The sequence below is a fragment of the Petromyzon marinus genome, chromosome 72 (genome assembly GCF_048934315.1).
Source record: "Petromyzon marinus isolate PM22_M1 ecotype Great Lakes invasive population chromosome 72, UKy_Petmar_22M1.pri1.0, whole genome shotgun sequence".
Classification (NCBI taxonomy): Eukaryota; Metazoa; Chordata; class Hyperoartia; order Petromyzontiformes; family Petromyzontidae; genus Petromyzon; species Petromyzon marinus.
The window spans coordinates 4,336,724-4,363,635 of record NC_133738.1 but is presented as its reverse complement, the minus strand read 5'-3'; the positions used below and the strand labels follow the sequence as shown (position 1 = coordinate 4,363,635).

Below are 26,912 nucleotides of genomic sequence, written 5' to 3'. Positions count from 1 at the left end.
TCACAGAGACTCATAGAGACTCGCAGAGACCCATAGAGACTCACAGAGATTCACAGTGACTCGCAGAGACCCATAGAGACTCACAGAGACTCATAGAGATTCACAGAGACCCATAGAGACTCGCAGAGACCCATAGAGACTCGCAGAGACCCATAGAGACTCACAGAGACCCATAGAGACTCGCAGAGACCCATAGAGACTCGCAGAGACCCATAGAGACTCGCAGAGACTCACAGTGACTCGCAGAGACCCATAGAGACGCACAGAGACTCATAGAGACTTGCAGAGACCCATAGAGACTCGCAGAGACCCATAGAGACTCGCAGAGACTCATAGAGACTTGCAGAGACTCGCAGAGACCCTTAGAGACTCATAGAGACTCACAGAGACCCATAGAGACTCGCAGAGACCCTTAGAGACCCATCGAGACTCACAGAGACCCATAGAGACTCGCAGAGTCTCATAGAGACTCGCAGAGACTAATAGAGACTCACAGAGACCCATAGATACTCAGAGACTCATAGAAACGCATAGACTCATAGAGACCCTTAGAGACTCGCAGAGACTCATAGTGACTCGCAGGGACTCAAAGTGACTCGCAGAGACCCATAGAGACTCAGACCCAGAGACTCTTTTAGATTCAGGCTCAGAGAGTCCCATAGACTGATAGAGACATCACAGTGATGATACACTCCACTGCTTCTGACGTGGTTCTCTGCCGGCTTGCCCACCTGAATGTGAAATTGTATTCGTCGCCGTCTCTGCATGTGCCCAGCAGCGGTACAAAAGTAAGAAATTAAAAAGGCAGCCGAGGAGGCTGAGGTGACTGCGTTAAACGCTGGTGATGAGTCTCGTTTCGTTTCGTTTCGAGCAAATAGCTTTAATAACGGAGTTAATTTCGAGCGCCCAATCGATTCAGTTCCCCCGATGGCTGAATCGGAAATCTGTGGACATGCAGCCCCCCCCACCCACCCCACCACTATCACGAGGTTTTTAGTTTATTCTTGGTTCTTTCGGTAAAGTCACCACGTAGAAGGGAAACAATAAAATAATAAAAATATAAAACAATTGTTTCATATTTATAAAACAATTGGTTCATATTGTTTTATAGTTTTATTATTTTATTGTTTCCCTTCTACCCACAGACAATTGTTTTATATTTTTATTATTTTATTGTTTCCCTTCTACGTGGTGACTTTACCGAAAGAACCAAGAATATGAATCCCTGCAGTCACGAAAGCTTTAAATCAAAAGTACACATGTTGAGTGTGTTGCCCTTTCCCCCACGCCTCCTATTAGCAACGATTGCCTACATTACGGTGCGAAAGAAGTTCGACATCCACACGCTCGCTCGCTCGCTCAAACTTCAAGGGTCCGACCCGCACGAAATTGGCATAGAATTGGTCAGAGACTTTTTTCGTTCTGTTATTTTAAACGTTTTTATTGCAACTCAACGCGAGCCCCGGTACAATACGCCGATCGCGAAGTGGATGGGAAGAAACGGAAACTCCGCGAACGGCAGATCCGATATTTGCGCGGAAGGATATTTACGGAGGGGGAGGGAGGGAGGGAGGGAGGCAGGGAGGGGGGTGGATGGAAATTTAGACTCGCTGCCCAACATTGCAGGGTTGGTCAGGGGACTTAACGAACGGTGAAGCTATATCGTCGCGCGCCCCACGGTGAGAATTTGTGCGAGGTGTCAAGGCTGGCGTCCGCGGGTGGGTGGGTGAACTATGACTTGGTAATGCACCGACACACACACACACACACAGACCAATACCAATAACCCCCATTGGCCGCGGCACCTGCGTCTGGCCAGGTACACTATTCAGGCTATCACGTGAAGTGTCGAAGGCTCGTTGCCGACAGGAGAAAATCGTGGGACAGACCCAGGAGGTGCAACGGGTTTGACTGACTGCGACGAACCAACATGGACACACGCAGACTAGTCTAATGTCAGCTGCATCAACTCGAATGGAATTATTGATATCAGGGGTGGCGGCAGCAGCAGCAGCAACAGCAGCAACAGCGTCTGAGCCGTGCGCACGTGAACCTGCGCACCTGCCCTGTCCGTGCGCGTCTGTGATGCATCGCAACGCACCACGGCCCCGGGAATGTGCACCTAGCCTGGCGCAGAGCCGTGACCTCAGATCGCGAACCATGTCAATGCAACACTCCGGCAGGAATGGGGCCGGTTCCTGAGGCTGAGCCGTGACTTTGCAGAGGCGGTGGGGCTCGTGGATTTGGACGTCGATCTAATTAGAAGCGCTTGATGGGATGGGGGTGAGGGTGAGGTTGAGGGTGTGAGCGAGCGGGCGAGCGAGCGAGCGAGCGAACGGGCGGGCAGCTGTGGGGAAGACCGTAGAGGCGGCATCTGTCCGGAACGTGTCGTTGACCAGTTACTTCTTCGCCAGAGCCTTGGGCCCCTTCGACAGGCAGCACTTCTGCCCGAAGTAACTGCAGAGGGGACGCAGGGCTGGGCACACGCGCGCACACGTCGCACATTGTTGTTAGGTTGGGCACGTTCAACAACAAATGCTTCTCGCCGTTCCGACGATGTCACCGTTGGCAGTCAGATTCGCCGGTGCGAGGTCCACGCGAGGGTGTTGAATTGTAAATTCACGTCGGAAAAACAAAACAACAACAACAACAACAAAAAGGTGCAATGGACGTGATTCATTTCCGGGTCGAGCTGCATTTGCATCACAGCCACCGCGGGGTCCCCACCCGGAGGGACCTTCGCAGGCCACTCTTGGTGGCCGGGATGGCACTTTTTTGAGGAGCACTGATTTAAGGAAATGTAAACGCGGCACCGAAATAAGCACAAGCGTAACGCCGCCGATTGTGCGGCCACAGGGCCAACTAGCGCCGAGTCTCATGATCGTCATCACGGGCCCGCGGGCAGAGGGCCCCCCAGTCGGCGCGTTGTTTCCACTGTCCTCCGTCTTGTGCAAATCTGCTCAAAATAGTGGCCAAATCTTTCCGGCACCAACGTCGCACTCAAAATTTTAAATGATGTTGAGTCACTCTTCCACACACCGGTGGGCTAAAGTAGTGAACTATTTGTCCTTTTTCGATTTAAAGCTTTCGTGACTGCAAGGATTCATCTTCTTTTCACTCCAGCGCTGTCCTACCAGACAGTCTCGTCCCCTTCACCTGATGAAGGCCGCTTGTGTTGTGGCCGAAACGTCGTGAGAATATTATTGTGTTGTTTTATTTTATCAATGTATTATTTTATTCTCATTCTACGTGACTTTACCGAAAGAACCAAAGAAGATATTTGTCCTTTGTCAACGTGGCACATTTTTACTGTTTGGCCGTGTCGGGTGGTGGAGGGTTACGACACATTTATAAATAACGCGATCTAACCCAAAAACGTTTATTATGAATAATATTGGTCGCGGAAGCCTACGTGTTAAACCAATTTCTTATCTCATTCTCAGTTCGGTCTTCCTCTGTGAGTCTCAGCATATAGCTATGGGTCTGAGTGTCAGTGGGTATCTACGAGTCTCAGTGGGTCTCTGTAAGTCTCTATGGTTCTTGATGGATCTCTGAGTCTCTGGATCTCTACGATGCTCAATGGATATAAATGGGTCTCCACGAGTCTCTATGGGTCTCTATGACTTCATACATATCTGAATCGGTGAGCTTATGTGGATCTTTTGAGTTTCCTGGTCTCTTGGGTTGTCGTCAAGCCATTCTCTGTTAGGTGTTTCTCTCTTTGTTTTTGTTATAAAATAAAATACTTTTAATGGCCCTGTGTTTCCAAATAGTGCCAGTTTCCATTTCACCTCTGCCTGCAGCTCCTCTTCTTCTATGTGCAACCTTTTGATTCGAAGTCGGTCACTCTTTGGGTGCACGTGTAGATGCCGTATCCTGCAGCAATACATTTCGAATGCATGTTGACTGTGAATTCAACGCAATTAGACAGAATATTTACCTGGTGCGGCGAGGCAAGGATTACCCAGAAATCCTGGTGCCACTGTACACGGACAGACACAGACAACAGATTTACACAACAGCTGCCAATCGCCACTAAGTGGCAGTGGATGTCACCACAGCGGTTAATTTTTTTTTGCCAGGCTAGGTGTGGAAGGCTCTTGCCGCTGGCATGAGGTCATGGGACAGACCCCAGGACTGTTCAGCACCTCCAATTAGCACGGTGGGCTTTGTACGGTGCGATAGAGGTTTAACATGCATACGTACATACATAGGTGCTGTGGGTTGACCGACAGAAAAGACTGGCAGATGTACCACCTGTGCTCCCCGCTGTGCCAACTCGTTGCGTTTTAGATGACCGGTGCTCCGCTCGTTGTTGTGAGCGTCGCTCCTCCGCCCTCCGTTGTGGGTGGAGGGCGACTGCCTCCAACTGTCCAGCAGCGTCCTTCACGAGGCTCCTCCACAGAGGCGGATCTGAATCGGCCCATCTCTTCTCTCAACCCGTGCCACCTTTATTGTTAAGAGGGGGACATGCTTGGGCATACAGCGGCCAAGCATGCGGGCTACATGACAGAGGAGCTCACTGATGGGACTTTTGTCCAGTTATTTGAAGGATCCGTGAGCTCCTCACACTGTGATCCAGTCTGGTTAAACCCAGGATGGATCATAGGCAGGCTCGCCTGAATGTTTCAAACCAGCGCAGATGTCCCCTTATTAGAAGGCTCCCGTGGTCTAGAAGAACCGGAGCTGTGCATGGAGCTATAGGCCAGGCAGCTTCCACACAACGTTACTCAGGTGACAAAAAAAGACAATGCCACTCAACTGATTCGGAGCGAGACCTCGGCTGCCATACCGGAGCTGGTCATACGCACAGGGCCCAGGTACAGAAACTTCTCCACTCTCTCTGCCTCATCATTCACGGCAAGTAACGAGAGGGGAGCAGGTGCTTTGTTTTCGGGGGGGGGGGGGGGCTGGCTGATGGCAAGGCCCAATCTCTTAGTCGAATGCTCCAGGCTCAGCGGCAGCGCCTCCCAACTCCTCCTTTTGAATGAGCAGCGATTACTAGATCATCGGCACGCGTCGGATGGTATGACCAATCCCTATCGGGCATCGATTTCATTGGATATATGGCAGATGGGGAAAATTTACACGGGTACATCCATGGAAAGAATTCTCCAACGCAACAAATACCCAGGCGGGTAACTTTGTTTTTGTTGGGGCCAGGCTTCATGGCGCATCACCATCTCTTCGCAGCATGCTCCAAGATTGGGCGACTGAGTCTCCCAACCCCTGCCTGAGAGTGGAGCTAGCAGCCACCAGGTCATTCTCAGCATACGTAACGTGGTTGAGCAATGGGGAGCCATCCCCTTGCCCACACCCGGGGCACCTCATCAGACACGCACTCATGGGCAGGAGACGCAGACCTCCGTGTAGACAACTGGGCTCGTTGCCGTTAGGAGCTACACCGCTGTGTTTGGCCAGCCTGCCGCCGAAGACGACATCATATATATATAAATATATTTAAAAAAAATCTATCGGTTCTCCTATAACGCGGAAGTAGTTGCGTACCCCGGAAGAACACTGCATTATGTAAAAAAAAAAATTGCTTCATCGTGGGAATATATAAAATGGGGGGAATTTTGATTTAAAGCTTTCGTGACTGCAGTAATTCATATCCTTAGTTCTTTCGGTAAAGTCACGTTGAAGGGAAACAACAAAATAATAATATATATATAAAACAATAAAAAAATTCTCACGACGTTTCGACCGTAACACCTGAAGACGACCGGTTTGTGTTATGGTCGAAACGTCGTGAGAAATTTTTTATTGTTATATATATTTTATTATTTTGTTGTTTCCCTTCAACGTGACTTTACCGAAAGAACTAAGATTATATGGGGGGGGGCAAAGTCTGTGTTTCGGAGCCCGAACGAAGACTCGAGGATAGCACGTGCAACAATCCAGCAGCATCCCCCGATGCCTTGAGCAAATCGCGTTTGTTCCAATTCGCATCTACGTCGTAGTAGGGAAAAAAAAATATAACAAACGCATTCATTGCGTTCCTATTGCTTTCGGAGGCATGCATTTTGAATGTAAAACCTAAAAAAAAAATTAAATCCCATTCTGGCCTTCTACGGGCAAATGTCTCGAATGAGAACAAATGAATGTCGCGTATCCTTGATTCTTTCGGTAAAGTCACGTAGATAGAAAACAATAAAATTATTATTTTTTTGAAGACCGCTTGTTGTTGCAGGGGGGTGGGTGGGGGTTGTGGTTGCATATTTTAATTTATTATTTTATTTTAATTTATTATTTTATTTTAATTTCCCATCTACGTGACTTTACCGATTGAACCAGGACTATGAATTCCTGCTGTCACGAAAAGTTCCAAGTCCGAATTTAACGTAGTATACTGTACACGTACCCACGTACAGTATCCGCATGCCGTACAGTGTACTGTACGTACAGTGTAATGTGCGTACAGTGTACTGTGCGCACAGTGTACTGTACGTACAGTGTCCGTGTACAGTGCTCTGAACGACAGGAAAGTCGCCGCCTCGCTGGAGGCTGGGGGACACCGCGTGGTCTGGGACCGGCGAAGGGGCCACTTAGGAGGCAAGATGGAAGACAAGACGGAGACAGCATGGAGACAAGATGGAGACAGGATGGAGATAAGATGGAGACAAGATGGAGACAGGGACAGGATGGAGACAAGATGGAGATGAGATGGAGATGAGATGGAGATAAGATGGAGACAAGATGGAGATAAGATGGAGACAGGGACAGGATGGAGACAAGATGGAGATGAGGTGGAGATAAGATGGAGACAGGGACAGGATGGAGACAAGATGGAGATGAGACAGGGACAGGATGGAGACAGCATGGAGATAAGATGGAGACAGGATGGAGACAAGATGGAGATAAGATGGAGACAGGGACAGGATGGAGACAAGATGGAGATGAGATGGAGATAAGATGGAGACAGGGACAGGATGGAGACAAGATGGAGATGAGACAGGGACAGGATGGAGACAGCATGGAGATAAGATGGAGACAGGATGGAGACAAGATGGAGATAAGATGGAGACAGGGACAGGATGGAGACAGGATGGAGACAATATGGAGACAGGGACAGGATGGAGACTAACAGAGACAAGATGGAGATAAGATGGAGACAAGATGGAGATAAGATGGAGACAGGGACAGGATGGAGACTAACAGAGATAAGATGGAGACTAACAGAGACAAGATGGAGATAAGATGGAGACAGGGACAGGATGGAGACGAGAGAGACAAGACAGAGACAAGATGGAGACAGGGACAGGATGGAGACGAGAGAGACAAGACAGAGACAAGATGGAGACAGGGACAGGATAGAGACTAACAGAGACAAGATAGAGACAAGATGGAGACTAACAGAGACAAGACGGAGATAAGACGGAGACAGGGACAGGATGGAGACGAGAGAGACAAGACAGAGACAAGATGGAGACAAGATGGAGACAGGGACAGGATGGAGACGAGAGAGACAAGATGGAGAGAAGACAGAGACAGGGACAGGATGGAGACAAGATGGAGATGAGATAGGGACAGGGTGGAGACAAGATGGAGATGAGACGGAGACAGGGACAGGATGGAGACTAACAGAGACAGCATGGAGATAAGACGGAGACAGGGACAGGATGGAGACAAGATGGAGATGAGACAGGGACAGGATGGAGACGAGAGAGACAAGATGGAAGACAAGACGGAGACAGCATGGAGATAAGATGGAGACAGGGACAAGATGGAGACGAGACAGATACAGGATGGAGACAGGGTGGAGACAAGACAGGGACAAGATGGAGACGAGACAGATACAGGATGGAGACAAGATGGAGACGAGATGGAGACAAGATGGAGACTACAGAGACAAGATGGAGACGAGATGGAGACAAGATGGAGACTACAGAGACAAGATGGAGACGAGATGGAGACAGGGACGGAATGGAGACGAGAGAGACAAGATGGAAAACAAGATGGAAACAAGATGGAGACAAGACAGATACAGGATGGAGACAAGACGGAGACAGGATGGAGACAAGATGGGAAACAGGATGGAGACGAGACAGGGACAAGATGGGAGACGGAGACAGGGGGGCAGACAGGATGGAGACGAGATGGGAAACAGGATGGAGACGAGACAGGGACAAGACGGGAGACGGAGACAGAGGGGGCAGACAGGGTGGAGACGAGACGTGAGACGAGACGGGAGACACGAAGTCGCTGCGTGTCTTCTTCCGTAGCAGCATCATCATCAGCATCATCATCGCGAGCAGTGCAGTTACGAGACGTGCAGGAATCTCTCGCTCTCAGCCTCGAATGGTAGAGCCACAGGGGAGGCGTGATCGGGTGAATGTTGCCTCAATGGATTTGACGCAAAAACATCGCGATTCTCTCTCTCTCTATACCTGCGAGAGGGAAGGGTTTTTTGCTGCATTCTGAACAAGTTGATTAAAAACCACATCATTGGAGCTGATACAACAACAACATCAACAACAACATCAACAACAACAACAAAAAAAACACAATGCATTCTCTCTGGCCCATCGGGATGATTCAACAACTGTATTTGCATTATTATTAAAAAAAAATTTGGAAGAAAAAATAATGTCTAATTTGGTTCTTTCGGTAAAGTCACCACCGCGTAGAATGAGGGTAAAATTATAAATTGATACATTGATAAAATAACACGAGAGAATATTGTCGCGTTATTTTATTTAATAAATTTATTACTTTTATTCCCATTCCACGCGGCGGTGAACTTTACCGAAAGAGCCAAAGAAGACGAATCCTTTGCAGTCGCGAAACGCTTTTTAATCGTAAAATAAATAAATAATATAGCTCGAGAGTTTTTCTCTGTGCTTTAATATGCGAGGCTTTCAGAAAAAAAAACAACGTGATGTTATAATTGATTTCTTTTTTTGGATTAGATCGTCGTGTAAGGTTATCATGTCACTTGTTTGCTGTAACGATGACCTTCCCAGCGCCCAATGACAGAGCGAACAAAATCTCAGTTTTCACCAATTTTGGTTACGTACCCTTAGGTAAAGTCACGGGAGTTAGAAACCAAATTAAATTAAACGAATAACGAGGTTCATATTCTTGGTTCTTTCGGTGAAGTCGCCACCGCGTAGATAGGGAAACAATAAAATTATATAAAAATTATAAAGCAATAAAATTCTCACGACGTTTCGACCGCGACACAAAGCAGCAATCATCATCAGGTGTGAAAACCACAGCAACAATGAAATAATAAAAATATAATCGTCAGGTGTGGTTTTATTGTTTTATATTTTACTGTTTTATATTTTAATTATTTAATTCTTGATGTGGTTTTCACACCTGATGATGATTGCTGCTTTGTGTTGCAGTAGAAACGTGAGAATTTTATTGTTTTATATTTTTATTAATGTATTGTTTTATATTTTTATTATTTTATTGTTTTATATTTTTATTATGTTATTCCTGATGATTGCTGCTTTGTGTTACAGTAGGAACGTCGTGAGAATTTTATTGTTTTATATTTTTATTATTTTATTGTTTTATATTTTTATTATTTCATTGGTTTATATTTTTATTATTTTATTGTTTTATATTTTTATTATTTTATATTTTTATTATTTTATTGTTTTATATTTATATTATTTTGTTCTTGCTGTGGTTTTCACACCTGATGATGATTGCTTCTTTGTGTCGCAGTCGAAACGTCGTGAGAATTTTATTGTTTAATTTTTTTATTTTATTTTATTGTTTCCCTATCTACGTGGTGGTGACTTTACCGAAAGAAGCAAGAATTATGAGGTGACACCTTTAAATGTTTATTTATTTGCTCTGTCATCAGGTTGGTTGGTGGAGGGGGTGGGGTGGGGGGTTACAGCATCGAGGATCGAGCAACAGCGATAGAGAGGGGTACTTAGGATATAGGGGTGAGTAGGGGATAGGGAAGGGTAGGGGAGGGGATAGGGGAAGGTGGTCACAATAGAGGGGACAGGGAAGGGTAGGGGAGGTGGTCACGGGAGATGGATTTGTAGGGGTTAGGGAGGGTTTAGGGGAGGGATGGGAAAGAGTGGAGGGGGCGAGGTGAGGGAAGGGAAAGATAATGGGGTGATAGAGGATAAATTAGGCATTGAGAGAGGAACGGAAGTTGAGGAGGAGGTGGGGGGAGTTGTTTCATGTACAGGAGCAGTGTTGAGTCTGTGGGTCACAGTGTTGAGTCTGTGGGTCACGGTGTTGAGTCTGTGGGTCACAGTGCTGAGTCTATGGGTCACAGTGTGGAGTCTATGGGTCACAGTGTTGAGTCTATAGGTCACAGTGCTGAGTCTGTGGGTCACAGTGTTGAGTCTATGGGTCACGGTGTTGAGTCTATGGGTCACAGTGTTGAGTCTATGGGTCACAGTGTTGAGTCTGTGGGTCACAGTGTGGAGTCTATGGGTCACAGTGTTGAGTCTGTGGCTCACAGTGTTGAGTCTATGGGTCACAGTGCTGAGTCTGTGGGTCACAGTGCTGAGTCTATGGGTCACATTGTTAAGTCTATGGGTCACAGTGTTGAGTCTATGGGTTACAGTGTTGAATCTACGGGTCACAGTGCTGAGTCTGTGGGTCACGGTGCTGAGTTTATGGGTCACGGTGCTGAGTCTATGGGTCACAGTGTTGAGTCTATGGGTCACAGTGTTGAGTCTGTGGGTCACAGTGTTGAATCTACGGGTCACAGTACTGAGTCTATGGGTCACAGTGTTGAGTCTACGGGTCACAGTGTTGAGTCTATGGGTCACAGTGCTGAGTCTATGGGTCACAGTGCTGAGTCTATGGGTCACAGTGTTGAATCTACGGGTCACAGTACTGAGTCTATGGGTCACAGTACTGAGTCTATGGGTCACAGTGTTGAGTCTATGGGTCACAGTGCTGAGTCTGTGGGTCACAGTGTTGAGTCTGTGGGTCACAGTGTTGAGTCTGTGGGTCACGGTGCTGAGTCTATGGGTCACAGTGCTGAGTCTATGGGTCACAGTGCTGAGTCTATGGGTCACAGTGTTGAGTCTATGGGTCACAGTGTTGAGTCTATGGGTCACAGTGTCTAGTCTGTGGGTCACGGTGCTGAGTCTATAGGTCACAGTGTTGAGTCTGTGGGTCACAGTGTTGAGTCTGTGGGTCACAGTGTTGAGTCTATGGGTCACAGTGCTGAGTCTATGGGTCACAGTGCTGACTCTATGGGTCACAGTGCTGAGTCTATGGGTCACAGTGTTGAGTCTATGGGTCACAGTGCTGAGTCTGTGGGTCACAGTGCTGAGTCTATCGGTCACAGTGTTGACTCTATGGGTCACAGTGCTGAGTCTATGGGTGGCAGTGCTGAGTCTATGGGTCACAGTGCTGAGTCTGTGGGTCACAGTGCTGAGTCTATCGGTCACAGTGTTGACTCTATGGGTCACAGTGCTGAGTCTGTGGGTCACAGTGCTGAGTCTATGGGTCACAGTGCTGAGTCTATGGGTCACAGTGCTGAGTCTGTGGGTCACAGTGTTGAGTCTATGGGTGACAGTGCTGAGTCTGTGGGTCACAGTGCTGAGTCTATGGGTCACAGTGTTGACTCTATGGGTCACAGTGCTGAGTCTATGGGTCACAGTGTTGAGTCTATAGGTCACAATGTTGAGTCTATGGGTCACAGTGTTGAGTCTATGGGTCACAGTGTTGAGTCTATGGGTCACAGTGTTGAGTCTGTGGGTCACGGTGCTGAGTCTATAGGTCACAGTGTTGAGTCTGTGGGTCACAGTGTTGAGTCTGTGGGTCACAGTGTTGAGTCTATGGGTCACAGTGCTGAGTCTATGGGTCACAGTGCTGACTCTATGGGTCACAGTGCTGAGTCTATGGGTCACAGTGTTGAGTCTATGGGTCACAGTGCTGAGTCTATGGGTCACAGTGCTGAGTCTATGGGTCACAGTGCTGAGTCTGTGGGTCACAGTGCTGAGTCTGTGGGTCACAGTGCTGAGTCTATCGGTCACAGTGTTGACTCTATGGGTCACAGTGCTGAGTCTGTGGGTCACAGTGTTGAGTCTATGGGTGACAGTGCTGAGTCTGTGGGTCACAGTGCTGAGTCTATGGGTCACAGTGTTGAGTCTATGGGTCACAGTGCTGAGTCTATGGGTCACAGTGCTGAGTCTGTGGGTCACAGTGTTGAGTCTATGGGTGACAGTGCTGAGTCTGTGGGTCACAGTGCTGAGTCTATGGGTCACAGTGTTGAGTCTATGGGTCACAGTGCTGAGTCTATGGGTCACAGTGCTGAGTCTATGGGTCACATTGTTAAGTCTGTGGGTCACAGTGTTGAGTCTATGGGTCACAGTGCTGAGTCTGTGCGTCACAGTGTTGAGCCTACGACTCAAGAGTGTTAAGTCTATGGGGCAGCGCCGCGTAACGTACAGGGCAAGTTGGCTCCAGTGGAGGGGTGCAAGTAGGGGGAGCGAGAGAGAAGGGGGTTCGAAGGACGATCTAACGTGAAAGAAACTAATTATGAATCGCAGGTGAGTGCTTTGTGTATATAAACTAAGTACGCGCGAGCAGTTAGGTCACCGCGGTGATGACGACGTCCGTTTACAAGCACACACCGTCAGTAGCGGTCTTTGTCGAGCACCGAAGCGGAACCAATTGTTCCCGACCATGCAGCGTCACATCAGCAGAGCCGAGACAGAGCACATGCAAGGAACAAAGACACACAACGATAAAGATCCCCCGTATAGTCTTCAACAGAATGCTGGGGGTGGGGAGGTGAATGCCATTAGCGAGCGAGCAGCAGCAGCAGCAGCGCCTATTATGACCAGCACTGGCGCCCACGAGGTGGTGGACCAATCAGTAGGTGGCTGCATGGTTGGGTGGGTGGGTGGGTTGATTGCGTGGGCGGGCGATTACGTGAGTGTTGGTTTTTAGCCTTGTCTAGACCACCAACTCGAAAGAGAGCTCAAAGTGTGGCCGGCTTATTAATTATCATTGTCATCGCCTCGACCAACAAGTTGCAAGGGCAGATCTGAAGGGGAGACGCCATTCCATGACGCGCGGGAGGAAACAGACGGACGACTGTTGAACGGTTACACTCAAATCGGACTCACCAGGGCAGTGCAGTGATGGGCGATAATCAGTTTGGCTTTGTGTACAAGTCAGCGTGTGTGCGTCTCTCTGTGTGAGTCGCTTGGTTCTTAATCGCAGGAAAACTGAATTCCATCATTGCTCCACAAAACTGCGCACTCGCTCACTCACTCGCACCTCCGATTAGCAATGGTTGGTTACGTGCAGTGTGACAGGCTATTCAACATACTACACTACACTAATATACACTACACTATTATACACATACTCTCAAGTCATCCGTTCTCTAGAGGAGTAGTGAATAGAGACTGACCTTCAGGGATGACGGGGAGAGGAGCCTCTTCCTCGACCTCCACATCAATGCCTTCCTCTGCAACGAGATAGATCAAACGTTGGCCAGGGTCAGTCCACGGCTGGATGAAGGCCTCCGCTTCTTTGTCTCTCCACACAAGCCACTACGCCAACCCTCACGATTCCTTGCGATGTGATGTTTGTGACTTTGATCCTTACCACCCCCGTGTATCATCGACAGTTCAACGTGCCATGGCGGTTATGAGATGTTAACTTCCTCGCCTGGTATGCAGGAGGTCGTCGGTTCAATCCCGACCATGATCATGCCTGTTGTATATTTTGAGTTCTCCCCGTGGTCGTGTGAATGTTTCTCCAGGGCCTCCGGTTTTTCCATCCACATTTAGAAACATGCGACTAGGTTATTTTTTCTGCTATAAATTTCCCCGTGATGAGCCACTTCGTTGAGCTATAATTTGTGATAGCCAGGTCGCTTCTGAAAAAGAGCTATGTAGCTCAGGGGCCTTATCTGGTAAATTATAAATATATATTCTTGGTTCTTTCGGTAAAGTCACGTAGAAGGGAAACAACAAAATAATAAAAATATAAAACAATAAAATGCCCAGGACGTTTCGACTGCAACACAAGCAATCATCATCAGGTGTCGAAACCCGATGATGATTGTTTTATATTTTTATTATTTTATTGTTTCCCTTCTACGTGGTGGTGACTTTACCGAAAGAGCCGAGAATATGAATCCCTGCAGTCACGAAAGCTTCTAATCGAAATTATTAATAGTCTAGTATGGGGCTCTGGATAGGTGTATGTATCTCGGGGTAAGTGTTTGAGTCTCTGTATAAGTGCTTGGGTCCCTGGATAAGTTACGGGTCTCCGCGGAGAACCTATTGTGTCTCTGCGAGCGTCACTTACCAGCGACGACCTCGGGGCCGGGGTCAGCAACAGCGGGTGCGAAGGGGGCAGCTGCATACGCGGCACCTACACCCACCACCACCACCGCGGCCGCCGCCGCCACAGGCAAAGTTGAACGGGTCACGAAAGATTCACGCACGCCTATTGCATGCATGTATTTTGAAACTTCTTTTGCGCCGTACACAGGCAACTTGTGCTAATCGGAGGCGCGAGGGAAATGCAAACTTAAACGCAAGAAGCAGTTCTGAAAAAAATGGCGTTTGTCAGTCCCAATCCATTAAAGTTGCATTTCCCACAGTGGCTTCCTGATATCGGAAGGAGGAGCATCCCAAGGCAGACCCAGGAGCCCGTCTGATGCAGTGGCCGCCTGTGTTCGATACAGTATTCACCACGTCACACTTTGTAACCGGTTATCTCGGTAGATGAAGACTCCTGCCCAGAAGCCCCCCCCCGTCCCCCCACTCACTACGGGGGTAGCCTCACCCTCTCTACCAATAGCCCGCCCACTTAGCCACCAGTCCCCGACCATGTAAATGAGTGGATCCTGGGGGTGTGTGTGTGTGTGCACGCGCCCCGTACTCACCGGGCAGGAGGTGGGGAGCGGCCACAGCGGCCACGGGTTGTGCTACAAACAAGGGGGAGAGAGAATCCCATGGCATCACATCTCCATACAGACAACAATTCCACCCCCACGTGTAGCCTTATCAAACTCATAATAAAGGTTTTTGGGTTAGATCGCGTTTATTTATGAAATGTGTCGTAACCCTCCACCACCCGACACGGCCAATCAGCAAAAAAAAAGTGTCACGTTTACAAAAGACAAATAGTTCACTACTTTAGCCCACCGGTGGTGTTGAAGAGTGAATCCACAACATTTAGAGTTTTAATAGTACGACGTTTTGCTGGTAATTACATCCAGCATCATCGGGCAATTCGCCAGAATGGTAAAGCCCTCTCCACTTGCTCCTAGTCTTAAATAGAGCAGCAGCAGCAGGGTGACGTCATCATTTAACTCATTCAGGTGCAGTAATTATATAATCGATTGGTAATCAGCCAATGATTATGATTAGTAATGCGTTGTAATGTGTGTTATCAAACTGTTGGGGCAATTTTTTTCTGTCGGCAAGCACCTATAAAGGCCGGCATAGCACACGAGGGAATGGGTGACCAGGGCCTTTGATTCCCCAGTGGCAATGTTTACACACTGCACCAAGCACTCATTTGAGGCTCAGTCAGCCTAGGGAAGGCCCAGGACCGGTACAAGTATTCGTCCGTGTTATTCATCGCGAGCGGGAACCAAATTCTGGACGCCGCGTTTATAGCACATCGTGCTCACCACCGCTCCACCAGCCCTGTATGTACCCACACAAACACTCCACAGCGGGGGGGTCTTAAATACGGAAAATGCTCGTAAGATTTGTTGAGTTCTGGAAGGCTATGATTATAGCAAAAATCTGGAATGTAAGTTAAAACGGATCGAGATGGCAGTGCTGTAGGGATGTTTGCAACACTGTGGTTTATTCTAAATTTGAAGCTTTCGTGACTGCAAGGATCCATACTCTTTGGTTCTATTCGGTAAAGTCACGTAGTAGGTAAAAAAAATAAAATGACAAAAATCACGACGTTTATTTAAACTTTCATGGACGTCCATGAAACTTTCATGACGTTTATTTAAACTTTCATGGAGTTTCATGGACGTCCATGAAAGTTTAAATGAACGTCGTGATTTTTGTTATTTTATTTTTTACCCACGTGACTTTACCGAATAGAACCAAAGAGTACTGTGGTTTATGTCATCACTCGACCAATCAGGTACCAGGAACATAAACCTCCAATGCAACATCGCTGTCATAAAGTCACCCGTGCAAAATGGCCGCCATGATGTCACCCGTGCAAAATGGCCGCCATGATGTCACCCGTGCAAAATGGCCGACATTTAATCCATGCGCTTTTAGCAAGTCTGTTAATAAACTAAATGTTATTAATATTGATTTTTTTTTCGCAAGTAATGTTCTTGAGATGTTGATGCATTTGCACGGTTGGCTATGTACGGTGCAAAATAAGTTAAACGTACAACACACGTACTTATTAAACATGCGTTCATGAGTTATTTGCTTCATTAAATTCAATGACGGTATTAATTATCGGTAAACTTTATTTTTTTACTTACGACTAAAAATTATACGAGAACGCATTGGGAAATTCCCGTGCATTTCAAGACCCCCCGTTGGTTGATAAGTAGTCCAGTGTATAGTAGTGTCGTAATTACAACTAGCTTAATTAGGCGACAGACAGATTTGTGGCGGTTGCCTGCTGAAGGTGAAAATCACTGGCAAAAACGTCGCACTCAGATTGTCAACGTGCCTTTTTACTCCCCGATGCACAACCGGCGTGGCTGCTGTAGCGGTAACAAATTGGCCACGTTCTCTGTACGTGACGCTAACCCTCACTAATTGGCGGTGGTGGGTTTTGACGGCACAACATTTATACGTTTACGCGATCGATCAAAAGGCGGAAACAAAATCTGTATTGCGAAGAGAAACCCCTCACCGACTTTGCCGCTGACCACGTGGGGAGCAGCCGCGACGACACCGCCGGCGCCGACGGCCCCCAGCGGGTAGCCGAGTTTGCCGGTGACCACTCGGGGATCCGCGACGACACCGCCGGCGCCGACGACGCCCAGCGGGTAGCCGAGTTTGCCGGCGACCACTCGGGGATCCGCGACGACACCGCCGGCGCCGACGACGCCCAGCGGGTAGCCGAGTTTGCCGGCGACCACTCGCGGAGCAGCCGCGACGACACCGCCGACGACGCCCAGGGGGTAGCCGAGTTTGCCGGCGACCACTCGCGGAGCAGCCGCTACGACGCCGGTGCCGACGACGCCCAGCGGGTAGCCGAGTTTGCCGGCGACCACTCGCGGAGCAGCCGCCACGACACCGCCGACGACGCCCAGCGGGTAGCCGAGTTTGCCGGCGACCACTCGGGGATCCGCGACGAGGCCGGCGGCGCCGACGGCCCCCAGCGGGTAGCCGAGTTTGCCGGCGACCACGTGGGGAGCCGCTACGACGCCGCCGGCGCCGACGACGCCCAGCGGGTAGCCGAGTCCGCCGATGCCTACGACGTGCAGAGACGAGACGGGTTCGGGGTGGGGCGAGGGTCGGGGCGAGGGGATCAAGGAAGCGTAACGTGGGTCAGAGGTCAAAGCTCCTCGACCAGCCGCACTTCTGCGGCGCCCCGTGCCAGGCTCTGTGCGTTTTTTTTTTAAGGCCACGCGAAGCATCGAAGGTCCGCTGTTGGCCTGAAGTGACGATCACAGACCCTGTAGGTGCCATGGGTTGGCTGTCTGAGATGACCGACAGACGCACCAGCTGTGCCCCCCTACTGCGTCGACTTGCTGCAGTTGTAACCGACCGGCGCTCCGCTCGCTGTTGTGAGCGTCGCTCCTCTGCCCTTCCGTTGTTAATTTGGGGGTTGTTTCCTTACAACTGCCCAGTAGCAGCGTCCTTCACGAGCCTCCTCCACAGCGGCCGATCCTGGCACCGCTGGTACCAGGTAATTGCAAAATCCACTCAACTCCATATCCTCTTGCACCACATCATTCCATCTCTTCTCCAGCCCGTGCCGCACCCATTTAGCCCCCTCTATCCGGCCGAGCAAAAGCTGTTTGGCCATGCGATGGCTGGGCACGCGGGCTACATGACCCAGCCAACGCCGTAGGAGCTCACCAATGGGACAGCTCGCACTAACAACAAAGACATGTCCTGTAGTAATCAACAGATTACCGAAAATCCTATCGGGCCTACTTGAGGTTCCTCTGCCTTCAGTAATCAACAGCCTCCTCCCTTCCAAGTTAATAGCAATAATGACAAGGCCATTATCATCATGATTGTGATCAAGGCAAATCATCGACACTGGTTATCATTATTTGTTGAGCGTGCCCCATTGCTGTTGCTATAACCTCAGACAAAATACCGGTCACGTCACGTTATAAAACAACAGCAGTGGTTGGGGAAAGTAATGATATCGATGATGATCAGAGATGATGACAAAGGTTAGAAAGGTTTATTTTAATCCCCCCTCCCCCCCCCATCCACCAACAACCCAACATTCCCGAATGATTGAGTCTTTGCCTTTCAAAAATAAAACGCTCTGTGCGAAGGGAATCAGTCGGTCAACATTTAATTGCCACCGAAATAACTAAACAGACCCAATTCCAGAAGCCTATAAAACCGGGTCCACGCATGGCATTTGGTGACCCAATCAAGGCGCTGCCCAGGCTCTTAAAATCCTGCCTAGCTTCCAATATCAAACGACATCTGCGAGTGCGTTCTGGATTGACAGAGGCGGCGGGCAGGTGGGTCGGTTGGAAGTGGGTGGAGGGATTTAACCCATTTCCCGTTCTGAGATGTCTGCAAATTGCATGGTGGGTGGGTGTCCCGTTCGCTGCCGAATATCACAATGTGCAAGCAAGCCCAGCCTTCATTTTATATAGAGAGGCATAGCAGTCATAGCAGTACCGCTGTTTTTTTTATAAACCATAGCGACATGACCGCTGCCGACTCTACAATAGCTGGCGCCAAAAGTGTTCCACGCGCCCTTCCCGCGCATGGCCTTTTCCAATTCCGTTCCGATGATGCATTTGTAACGTCATCGGAACAGAATCTGAAGGAAAAGGGCATGCCGTACACGTATTGTACGCATGCCATCTGTATTTGGAAAGGGTTTTTCGCACGCTCTCGTTTCAACTGCCGCGTCGGAAAATCGAATATCGGAAGTGCCGTCCTCCGCATTGCAACTCTAGTTTTCACTAACCGTTACGTTTGAATCAATGCGACCAGTTTCTCAATGCCCACCGCTGCCCCTGTTCACCCGGCAAAAATATAGAATGGTTGCAGCGCGACTTTTTTTTTTTAGGACGGGCAGACAAAAGGCATTCTGATTCTGACTCCCACCGCTGTCGATGTCGCAATGCCGGCATGGAAAATGAAGTCGGGCAAAAAGCGAATATCCTCTCAAGAGTTCACCTCCGGTGAACCAGTGGCAGTTGTCGAGCTGCACCCTTCATCCATGACGAGAATAAGCGGGGGACTTACACCTCAGCTCCCATAGACACCTTTCTTACAGCAGTCAATGACACGTTGACCGAACTCATCGCGGCAAAATTTTCCCCCGCGGCTCACGTTCACCTTTTTTTGGGTCTCATCGTCGTCTACATCGTCGTCGTCATCGTAGCGGTAGTGGGGGGTGGTGGTGGTGGTGGTGGTGGTGGGGGGGGAGGAGGAGGAGGGATTAAAAATATTAATTAGGAAGGGGTAGGGGCGAGGTAGGGGGAGCACATGCAAGCTCATGCACATGCGGCAGCATACCCACCATGGTGGTAGGGGCCCCCAAGGTATCCGAGCCCACCGTAAGACTGGACGAGTCCAGCTGCCGGAGAGACACAGTTGTTCCGTGTTTTAATGCACGGGGTGGGGGTGGGTGGGGGGTGGTTGGAGGAGGAGGAGGAGGAGGAGGAGGAGGTCAGTGGTGAGATTGGTGAGGGATGGATTTGATGGGGTTTGGCCGTGGGTCTTGGCTCATGGCAACCGGCTAAAGGCCGCCTGATGACCTGCCGCCCTGCTGCCGCTTGGGACCGTCCCCCGATGGGCCCATAAGCGACCGTGACCCCGTGAAAATGTTTCTTTTGGTGCCGGACTACTAAACGAAAATGATCTGAGCCTCGTAATGAACCCCTTATATGGGCATGGGAGGGGGCCTACCTTAGCAGTGCCGTGGCCATGGTACTTGAGCAGTGGGCGGGGCTGGAGGATGAGTAGGTGGTGGTCTACCAAGGGGGGGAGGGTGCTAGCTGTGGAGTGGGCATGGCCATGCGACGTGGCCGGAGTTTCGACGTTCAGTTGTCGGGAGCAGCTGAGCCTAAAATTGGCCGGACGTAATTTCAGGCGCTCATGGTTGAGAGCGTGGGCTAGTTGGGGGTGGTGGTGGTGGTGGGTGGGGTGGGGGTGTGGTTTGGGGAGATTTCTTACTTGTGTGATGCTTGTAGCCTCTTGCAATGGCCACTCCAGGATAGCCTAGACCGCCATAGCCCAGACCTCCTGTGAGAGTGTCTGGTGTCAGGTTCAAGTAAGTGCCCACTGGGCCGTTGTAGCTATCTTTCAGAAGCGGCCTGGCCATCGCAGGTGGCAGCCCAACGGAGTAGCTCGTCACGTGCCTACAGTGCATTGCGTTTCTAGGGTTAACTTTTTTGGTTTTCTCTCTCGTTCAATTCTTACCTGACGACGGTTTGACTGTGTTGCAATCGAAACGTTGCAGTCTATGACGACTTTTTTTTTGTATTTCTTTCGACGTCACTTTTAGCGAATGGACCGAAGAGTAATTCCTGAAGTCACGAAAGCCTCGGACCTAGTTTCATATCGTCCATCAATCGCTGCAAAAGCTTCGCAGCCACACTCGTCAGGCAACAGAGGCGGGTAACGTTTCTCGCAGCAAATGAAGCAAATGCGATTGGGGGTGCGTTTGGTGGTGAGTGTTGTGGTGGCGGTGGTGGTGAGTATAGTGGTGAATGGTGTAGTGGTGGTGAGTGTTATAGTGAGTGTGGTGGTGAGTTTGGTGAGGGTGGTGGTGGTGGTGGTGAGTGTGGTGGTGAGTGTAGTGGTGGTGAGTGTAGTGGTGGTGAGTGTTGTGCTGAGTGTTGTGGTGAGTGTGGTAGTGGTGAGTGTGGTGGTGGTGGTGGTGAGTGTGGTGAGTGTTGTGGTGGTGGTGAGTATAGTGGTGAATGTTGTAGTGGTGGTGAGTGTTATGGTGAGTGGGGTGGTGAGTTTGGTGAGGGTGGTGGTGGTGAGTGTGGTGGTGAGTGTGGTGGTGAGTGTAGTGGTGGTGAGTGTAGTGGTGGTGAGTGTTGTGCTGAGTGTTGTGCTGAGTGTGGTAGTGATGAGTGTGGTAGTGGTGAGTGTGGTGAGTGTGGTGGTGGTGAGTGTGGTGAGTGTGGTGTTGGTGAGTGTGGTGAGTGTGGTGGTGAGTGTGGTGAATGTTGTGGTGAGTGTGGCACAAGCGTCGTGGTGACGTCACCGCCACTTAGTGACGAATGGCGGTTGTTGTTGTGGTGAGTGTGGTGGTGGTGGTGAGTGTAGTGAGTGTTGCGGTGAGTGTGGTGAGTGTTGTGGTGGTTGTGGTAGTGAAAAGTGTGGTGGTCAATGTGGTGAGTGTTGTGAGTATGGTGAGTGTTGTGGTGAGTGTGGTGAGTGTGGTGAGTGTGGCGAGTGTGGTGAGTGTTGTGGTGAGTGTGGCGAGTGTGGTGAGTGTTGTGGAGAGTGTGGTGAGTGTTGTGGTGAGTGTGGTGGTGGTGAGTGTAGTGAGAAGTGTTGTGGTGAGTGTGGTGAGTGTGTTGAGTGTGGCGAGTGTGGTGAGTGTTGTGGAGAGTGTGGTGAGTGTTGTGGTGAGTGTGGTGGTGGTGAGTGTAGTGAGAAGTGTTGTGGTGAGTGTGGTGAGTGTGTTGAGTGTGGTGTCGTGGTGGTGGTGAGTGTGGTGGTGAGTGTGGTGAGTGTGGTGGTGTCGTGGTGGTGGTGAGTATGGTGGTGAGTGTGGTGGTGAGTGTGGTGTCGTGGTGGTGGTGAGTGTGGTGGTGAGTGTGGTGGTGAGTGTGGTGGTGAGTATGGTGGTGAGTGTGGTGGTGAGTGTGGTGTCGTGGTGGTGGTGGTGAGTGTGGTGTCGTGGTGGTGGTGGTGGTGGTGAGTGTGGTGGTGAGTGTGGTGGTGAGTATGGTGGTGAGTGTGGTGGTGAGTGTGGTGTCGTGGTGGTGGTGAGTGTGGTGGTGAGTGTGGTGGTGAGTGTGGTGGTGTCGTGGTGGTGGTGAGTGTAGTGGTGAGTGTGGTGGTGAGTGTGGTGGTGAGTGTGGTGTCGTGGTGGTGGTGAGTGTGGTGGTGAGTGTGGTGGTGAGTGTGGTGGTGAGTATGGTGAGTGTGGTGGTGAGTGTGGTGGTGAGTGTGGTGGTGAGTGTGGTGGTGTCGTGGTGGTGGTGAGTGTAGTGGTGAGTGTGGTGGTGAGTGTGGTGGTGAGTGTGGTGTCGTGGTGGTGGTGAGTGTGGTGGTGAGTGTGGTGGTGAGTGTGGTGTTGGTGAGCGTGGTGGTGAGTGTGGTGGTGAGTGTGGTGTCGTGGTGGTGGTGAGTGTGGTGGTGAGTGTGGTGGTAAGTGTGGTGGTGAGTGTGGTGGTGAGTGTGGTGGTGAGTGTGGTGGTGAGTGTGGTGTCGTGGTGGTAAGTGTGGTGGTGAGTGTGGTGGTGAGTGTGGTGGTGAGTGTGGTGGTGAGTGTGATGGTGAGTATGGTGGTAAGTGTGGTGGTGAGTGTGGTGGTGAGTGTGGTGGTGAGTGTGGTGGTGAGTGTAAAGTTCTCACTCACCGACTGGGTGGCCCAGAAATCTGCTCCTGAATGTGCTCACCTTCGACTTGGCACTAACAGCTGTGGTAAGACAAAGCCAAAGATCCCCCAGTTAGCCTTGGCATACTTCTGGGGCAAGTGCTGTGAAGGCTACCGGCACTGTGGCACACGAGGGGGGTGGGTGGCCAGGACCACGCCCGGCCGCCTTTGTCTCTCCACCCAGCGGCAATGTTCACTACACCACCACCAACACTGCACCATTTGAGGCTGAGTCGACCTAGGGGCGACCCAGGACCGGTTCAGATAATCGTCACTGATGCTGGCCGTGAACGGGAATCGAACTTCAGGTATCTGCCGGGTTACTTACGTATAGACACCCATAGAGACCCATACTCATTGAGATCCGCAGAGATCCAGAGACTCACGTAGAATCATAGAGACCCATACTCATTGAGATCCGCAGAGATCCAGAGACTCACGTAGAATCATAGAGACCCATACTCATTGAGATCCGCAGAGATCCAGAGACTCACGTAGAATCATAGAGACCCATACTCATTGAGATCCGCAGAGATCCAGAGACTCACATAGAAGCATAGACACCCATACTCATTGAGATCCGCAGAGATCCAGAGAATCACGTAGAATCCTAGAGACCCATACTCATTGAGATCCGCAGAGATCCAGAGAATCACGTAGAATCCTAGAGACCCATACTCATTGAGATCCGCAGAGATCCAGAGACTCACATAGAAGCATAGACACCCATACTCATTGAGATCCGCAGAGATCCAGAGACTCACGTAGAATCATAGAGACCCATACTCATTGAGATCCGCAGAGATCCAGAGACTCACGTAGAATCATAGAGACCCACAGAGACCCTTACTCATAGACAGCCACAGAGATACAGAGACTCACATAGACCCATAGAGACCCATGCTCATAGAGACTCATACTCATTGAGATCCACAGAGATCCAGAGACTAACATAGACCCATAGAGACCCACAGAGACCCTTACTCATAGACACCCACGGAGATCCATAGACTCACATAGACCCATAGAGACCCATAGAACCCCACAAAGACCCATAGAGACCCATACTCAAAGAGACTCATACTCATTGAGATCCACAGAGATCCAGAGACTAACATAGACCCATAGAGACCCACAGAGACCCACAAAGACCTAAAGAGACCCTTACTCATAGACTCCCACAGAGATACAGAGACTCACAAAGACCCATAGAGACCCATGCTCATAGAGACTCATACTCATTGAGATCCACAGAGATCTAGAGACTCACATAGAACCGTAGAGACCCATAGAGACCCTTACTCATAGACACCCACGGAGATCCATAGACTCACATAGACCCATAGAGACCCATATAACCCCACAAAGACCCATAGAGACCCTTACTCATAGACACCCATAGAGATCCAGAGACTCACATAGACCCATAGAGACCCATATAACCCCACAAAGACCCATAGAGACCCTTACTCATAGACACCCACAGAGATACAGAGACTCACAAAGACCCATAGAGACCAATACTCATAAAGACCCATTACGAAACTAAACTGCTTATTTTACCAGCTGTAAGGCACCCACTGCTTCGTTGATGTTGTTGTCTACCATCGCAAATTGATAGCAACTCAAACCAAGCGGCTGATGTCGTCGACATCAAGTGGAAATGTATCACAGCCAAATACTTTAAACGCGCAATGTGGAGGTCACGGGATCGAACCCACGGACCTCCTGCATACCGGGCGAGGTAGTCAACATTTCCTAGGCACCGTGGCTCCACCACCATACACACACAGCAGACTACACACACACACCGCAGACTACACACACACACTACACACACACAGCAGACTACACACACACAGCACACTACACACACAGCACACTACACACAGCAGACTACACACACAGCACACTACACACACACAGAGCACACTACACACACACAGCACACTACACACACACACAGCACACTACACACAGCAGACTACACACACAGCAGACTACACACACACAGCAGACTACACACACAGCAGGCTACACACACACAGCAGACACACACACACACAGCACACTACACACACAGCAGGCTACACACACACAGCAGACACACACACACACACAGCACACTACACACACACACAACACACTACACACACAGCAGACTACACACACAGCACACTCCACACACACACAGCACACTACACACAGCAGACTACACACACACAGCACACTACACACACACACAGCACACTACACACAGCAGACTACACACACACAGCACACTACACACACACACAGCACACTACACACACACAGCAGACTACACACACACAGCACACTACACTACACACACACAGCACACTACACACACACAGCACACTACACACACACAGAACACTACACTACACACACACCACACACACAGCACACTACACACACACACAGCACACTACACACACACACAGCACACTACACACACACACAGCACACTACACACACAGCAAACTACACACACACACACAGCACACTACACACACACACTACACACACACACTACACACACACACAGCACACCACACACAGCACACTACACACACACAGCACACTACACACACACACAGCACACTACACACACAGCACACTACACACACACACAGCACACTACACACACACAGAACACTACACACACAGCACACTACACACACACTACACACACACACTACACACACACTACACACATAACAGACTACACACACACAGCACACCACACACACACACTACACACAGCACACTACACACACACACAGCACACACACAGCACACTACACACACACAGCACACTACACACACACACAGCACACTACACACACAGCACAGCACACTACACACACACACAGCACACCACACACACAGCACACTACACACACACAGCAGACTACACACACAGCAAACTACACACACTACACACACACACAGCACACTACACACACAGCACACTACACACACACACACAGCACACCACACACACACACACAGCACAGCACACTACACACACTACACACTACACACAGCACACTACACACACACACAGCACACTACACACACACTACACACACACTACACACACAGCACAGCACACTACACACACTACACACACACAGGCAGAAATCACCAACCAAACTCACGCGTCTGGGTGGCGAGGTGAAGGAGTGCCAGCAGTAAGAGTGTTTGCAGAGCTCCAGACATGTCTCTAGCTTGGTGCGGTCCGTCTGCCTTGTGCTGAGGAGGAGGAGGAGGATGATGATGATGAGGACCCCTTGAGTCGTTGAGGGTACTGAGAAGCTGCAACTTCGGAGCGACTGGGTGCCGACGTTGGCGGCTCCTGCCTTTTTAAAGGGGGCCGATCAGAGAGCGTTGGTGTACTGCCGACGAACTTGGCACCCAGAATCAGTGAAGTCAGAGGCCCCCACAGCCAGCCGGGCAAAAGCTGAGGGTTGTGGGGAGCCCAAAGGGTTCCTCAATAGTTGCCAGTGTGTGTGTGGGGTGAGGTGGGTTGGGAGGGAGGGATGGATGGAGGCTGGCAAATGGCCCCGTCAAGTGAAAAGCGAGGTGTCCACACGCACGCGCACAGACATCAACGCACGCGCAAAAAAAATAATGAATGAATGCCGAATTGTATTTGCTGTCCAAATATATGGGGGCTGAAACGTCCCCTCGTCCGTCCACCCAGCCACTCACCCCATACTCTTAAAATAAATAAGCGAATACATTTAATCTCGATAATAACCCCCTGTTTCATAACGGGGCTTTCATGTCCGTAAGTGTATCTCAAAAGCGACTACGTTAGAAAAAAAATACATTTCGTGCGTGTAACTACACTCAGGTAGAGAGAGAGGGAGAGAGATATACACACAAAAAATACATCTTTAGCGAGCTATAAAGTCCCCGATGGTGACAAAGTCAACGGAACTGATACTGTCGTATCGATGAATCTGTGATATTAGCGAATCATCATCATCATCGTCATCATCATGTATAGTCACGATTGCAGAGTAATGCAATCGAACAACAGAATTGGAGATCTTCTTTGGTTCTTTCGGTAAAGTCACCACCACGTAGAATGAGAATAAAATAATAAATTGATAAAATAAAATAACACAATAATATTCTCACGACGTTTCGGCCACAACACAAGCGGCCTTCATCAGGTGAAGGGACGAGACTGTCTGGTAGGA

The 26,912-nt window shown here is 49.7% G+C and overlaps 1 protein-coding gene across 10 annotated transcripts; it reads right to left on the bottom strand.

The window, feature by feature from the left end:
* Positions 1-1,412: 1,412 nt before the first annotated feature.
* LOC116957290 (uncharacterized) lies at positions 1,413-26,097 on the bottom strand. Of its 10 annotated transcripts, none has more exons than XM_076055685.1 (11): positions 25,863-26,083; positions 22,660-22,719; positions 20,292-20,360; positions 19,636-19,692; positions 16,816-17,379; positions 14,849-14,890; positions 14,266-14,331; positions 13,362-13,417; positions 12,573-12,639; positions 3,941-3,982; positions 1,413-2,476 (listed from the first exon to the last, which is right to left on the bottom strand). In XM_076055685.1, the coding sequence occupies exons 1-11, from the start codon at positions 25,921-25,923 to the stop codon at positions 2,400-2,402; spliced, it is 1,161 nt and encodes a 386-aa protein (XP_075911800.1). In that variant the 5' UTR covers positions 25,924-26,083; the 3' UTR covers positions 1,413-2,399. The 10 variants fall into 10 exon arrangements, 7 of the variants coding, with proteins under 7 accessions (XP_075911800.1, XP_075911802.1, XP_075911801.1 ...); XR_012930562.1 differs by having other exon boundaries at positions 2,404-2,476; positions 12,538-12,639; positions 25,863-26,087; XR_012930563.1 differs by having other exon boundaries at positions 2,404-2,476; positions 12,538-12,610; positions 25,863-26,085.
* Between the last annotated feature and the right edge of the window lie 815 nt (positions 26,098-26,912).

What these genes read in the sequence shown, in the direction of transcription:
- LOC116957290 (XM_076055685.1), bottom strand. Translation starts at nt 25,923, where the DNA reads ATGTCTGGAGCTCTGCAAACACTCTTACTGCTGGCACTCCTTCACCTC. An exon ending in AGGCTACAAGCATCACACAA is followed by an intron (nt 19,693 to 20,291) that starts GTAAGAAATCTC and finishes TCTCTCCGGCAG; the next exon opens with CTGGACTCGTCCAGTCTTAC. An exon ending in CGGCCCCGAGGTCGTCGCTG is followed by an intron (nt 13,418 to 14,265) that starts GTAAGTGACGCT and finishes ATCTCGTTGCAG; the next exon opens with AGGAAGGCATTGATGTGGAG.